The sequence below is a fragment of the Trichechus manatus genome, unplaced genomic scaffold, assembly GCF_000243295.1.
Source record: "Trichechus manatus latirostris isolate Lorelei unplaced genomic scaffold, TriManLat1.0 scaffold00008, whole genome shotgun sequence".
Taxonomy (NCBI): Eukaryota; Metazoa; Chordata; class Mammalia; order Sirenia; family Trichechidae; genus Trichechus; species Trichechus manatus.
The window spans coordinates 33,133,183-33,135,254 of NW_004443944.1; the positions used below are offsets into that span (position 1 = coordinate 33,133,183).

At 59.1% G+C, this 2,072-nt stretch overlaps 1 protein-coding gene across 1 annotated transcript in view; it reads right to left on the reverse strand.

Annotated features, from left to right (window-relative positions):
• Nucleotides 1–278: 278 nt before the first annotated feature.
• SCRT2 (scratch family transcriptional repressor 2) overlaps nucleotides 279–2,072 on the reverse strand; it is a 12,893-nt gene continuing 11,099 nt past the window's right edge. The window contains exon 2 of the mRNA XM_004370606.1: nucleotides 279–1,069. Coding sequence (XP_004370663.1) covers nucleotides 279–1,069 — 791 coding nt within the window. The remainder of the gene's footprint in view (nucleotides 1,070–2,072) is intronic.

The following is a 2,072-nucleotide window of genomic DNA, read 5'->3' on the forward strand; positions in this document are numbered from 1 at the left end:
TGGTGCCTGAGTTGGGAGCCCTGAGGGCGCAGACAGGGGGTCAAGGTCCGAGTCTTGATGGCCTGAAAGGACATTGTGGGTCTGCGTGGGCTGGGGGAGACAGTGAAGGAAGTGAGTTGTGGGTTTGGGGGCTGGAGAGAAAAGTTCCGGGGCAGGATAGGGGTCCCCACAAGAGGCGTGGACAGAGAACGGAGCTGGGGATCGAAGAGGGCGCTGCGAGTGGGGGGCCCCGGGGCGCCTGGCGAGCGAGTTCCGGGCGCGGGGGCATAGCAGGAGGCTCAGCTGGTGGGGCCGGCGGGGGGTGGCGGGGGTGGCTCGACCCCCTTGACGCAGGCGGCTTCGCAGTGCTTGTGGAGGTAGGACTTGAGCGCGAAGCTCTTGTCGCACTGGCGGCAGCGGTAGTGCTTGAAGGCCGAGTGCGTCTGCATGTGCGCGCGCAGGTTGGAGCGGTCGGCGAAGGCCTTGCCGCAGTGCGCGCAACCAAACGGCTTCTCGCCCGTGTGCGAGCGCATGTGACCCTGCAGCAGCCAGGGCCGCGAGAAGGCCTTGCCGCACACGCCGCACTTGTGGCGCAGGTTGTGCGTGAGCACGTGCATGGCAAGGGCGGGCATGGACACGTACGCCTTGCCGCACGTCGGGCACTTGCGCGCCAGCTGGCTGTCCAGGCTGCGGTGCGTTTGCTTGTGGCGGCTCAGGTTCGACGACGTGGCGTACGTCTTGCCGCACTCGGCGCACGCGTGCCGATGCCCACCTCCCGTCGGCGCCCCCGCGCGCCCCGCGCGCCCACCGGTGCTGCCGGCGTCCCCTGCCCCCCCGGCGTCCCCAGTGCCCCCGCTCCGTCGCCTTCGTGAGCGCCCGTCGGAGATGAAGAAGGCGTCCATGGAGTAGCTGTCGGTCACGGCTGCTTCCCCACGAAAGTAGCGTGCCGAGAGGCTTGACTGCGGGCTCTCGGGGTCGCTGTACTCCTCCGGCGCCGCCGGCGGGTAGGCGGGCTCGGCCGGGGCCAGCTCCAGGCCCGGCTTCTGGTCCGCATCGTAGCTGCTTGGGGGCAGGCAGTGCGGGGCGTAACCTGGAGGAGGCGAGAAGCGAGGTAGGGGGTGATTAGGCGCCAAGGAAGGCTTCCACCTTGGGACAGTCACTCCCTGCGCCGTACCCCACTGCTGCTCTAGGAAAATGATGGCTGATTTTAAGACATTAGCCACCGACATGCAGCTCAGTTCCTGGTGTCAGGCTTCCGGACTTCAAATCCTCCCTCTGTGGGCAACAGCAATAACCCGCCAAGCCACCCATGGAGCGCTTGTGTACTACCGGGCACGATTCTGCTTTCACGTTCACTGTCTTCTTAAATCCTGACAACCACGCAGTGAAAGAAGGCTTATCATTGTTATTCCCACTTCACAGATAGGGAAACTGAGGCGTAGAGAGATTTAAGCAACCAGTTTAACCTCACACAGCTAGTAAGTGGTGGAGCCAGGATTCATACCTTGGCAGCCTGAAGCCAAATCCCATGCTCTCTATTATCTCAAGACATTTTGCCCTTTGAGTTCTGTAACTTCTCTGAACCTCAGTTTCCTCGTCTACAAAATGGAGCTTATAATTGGACCCCTTCCCCCAGGGTGGTTGAAAAGACCGAGTGAGGTGGTGATAATAAATACGCATGGAGTGCTTACTGCGTGCCAGACACTGCCTCCGTGCTTTACACGTTATTTCATCAGCACAACGACCCTACGAACTAGGTACTATAATCCCCATTTTATATGTATGGAAATTGAGAAAGAGAAGAAGCGAGCACACCGTAATTGCTGTATAAATGGTAGCGATTATAATTATGCTTTTACTTGCTTGAAAAAGTGACTTCACTAAAGATTACTTAATTGTCTGCCTCTCCCACCTCCGGCTAGATCTGTGTGCCCAGCACGAGCTTGGCTCAGTGGAGGCTGGTGATAAAGAGGTGTTGTGTAAACCAATTACAATCCAGTCTCACCTCCCAGGGTTGCTGGAGGATTCAAAAGGGGTCAAGTGTGTGGCACATAGTAGGTACTCAAGAAATGGAACTTGTACTTGCTCCAAGC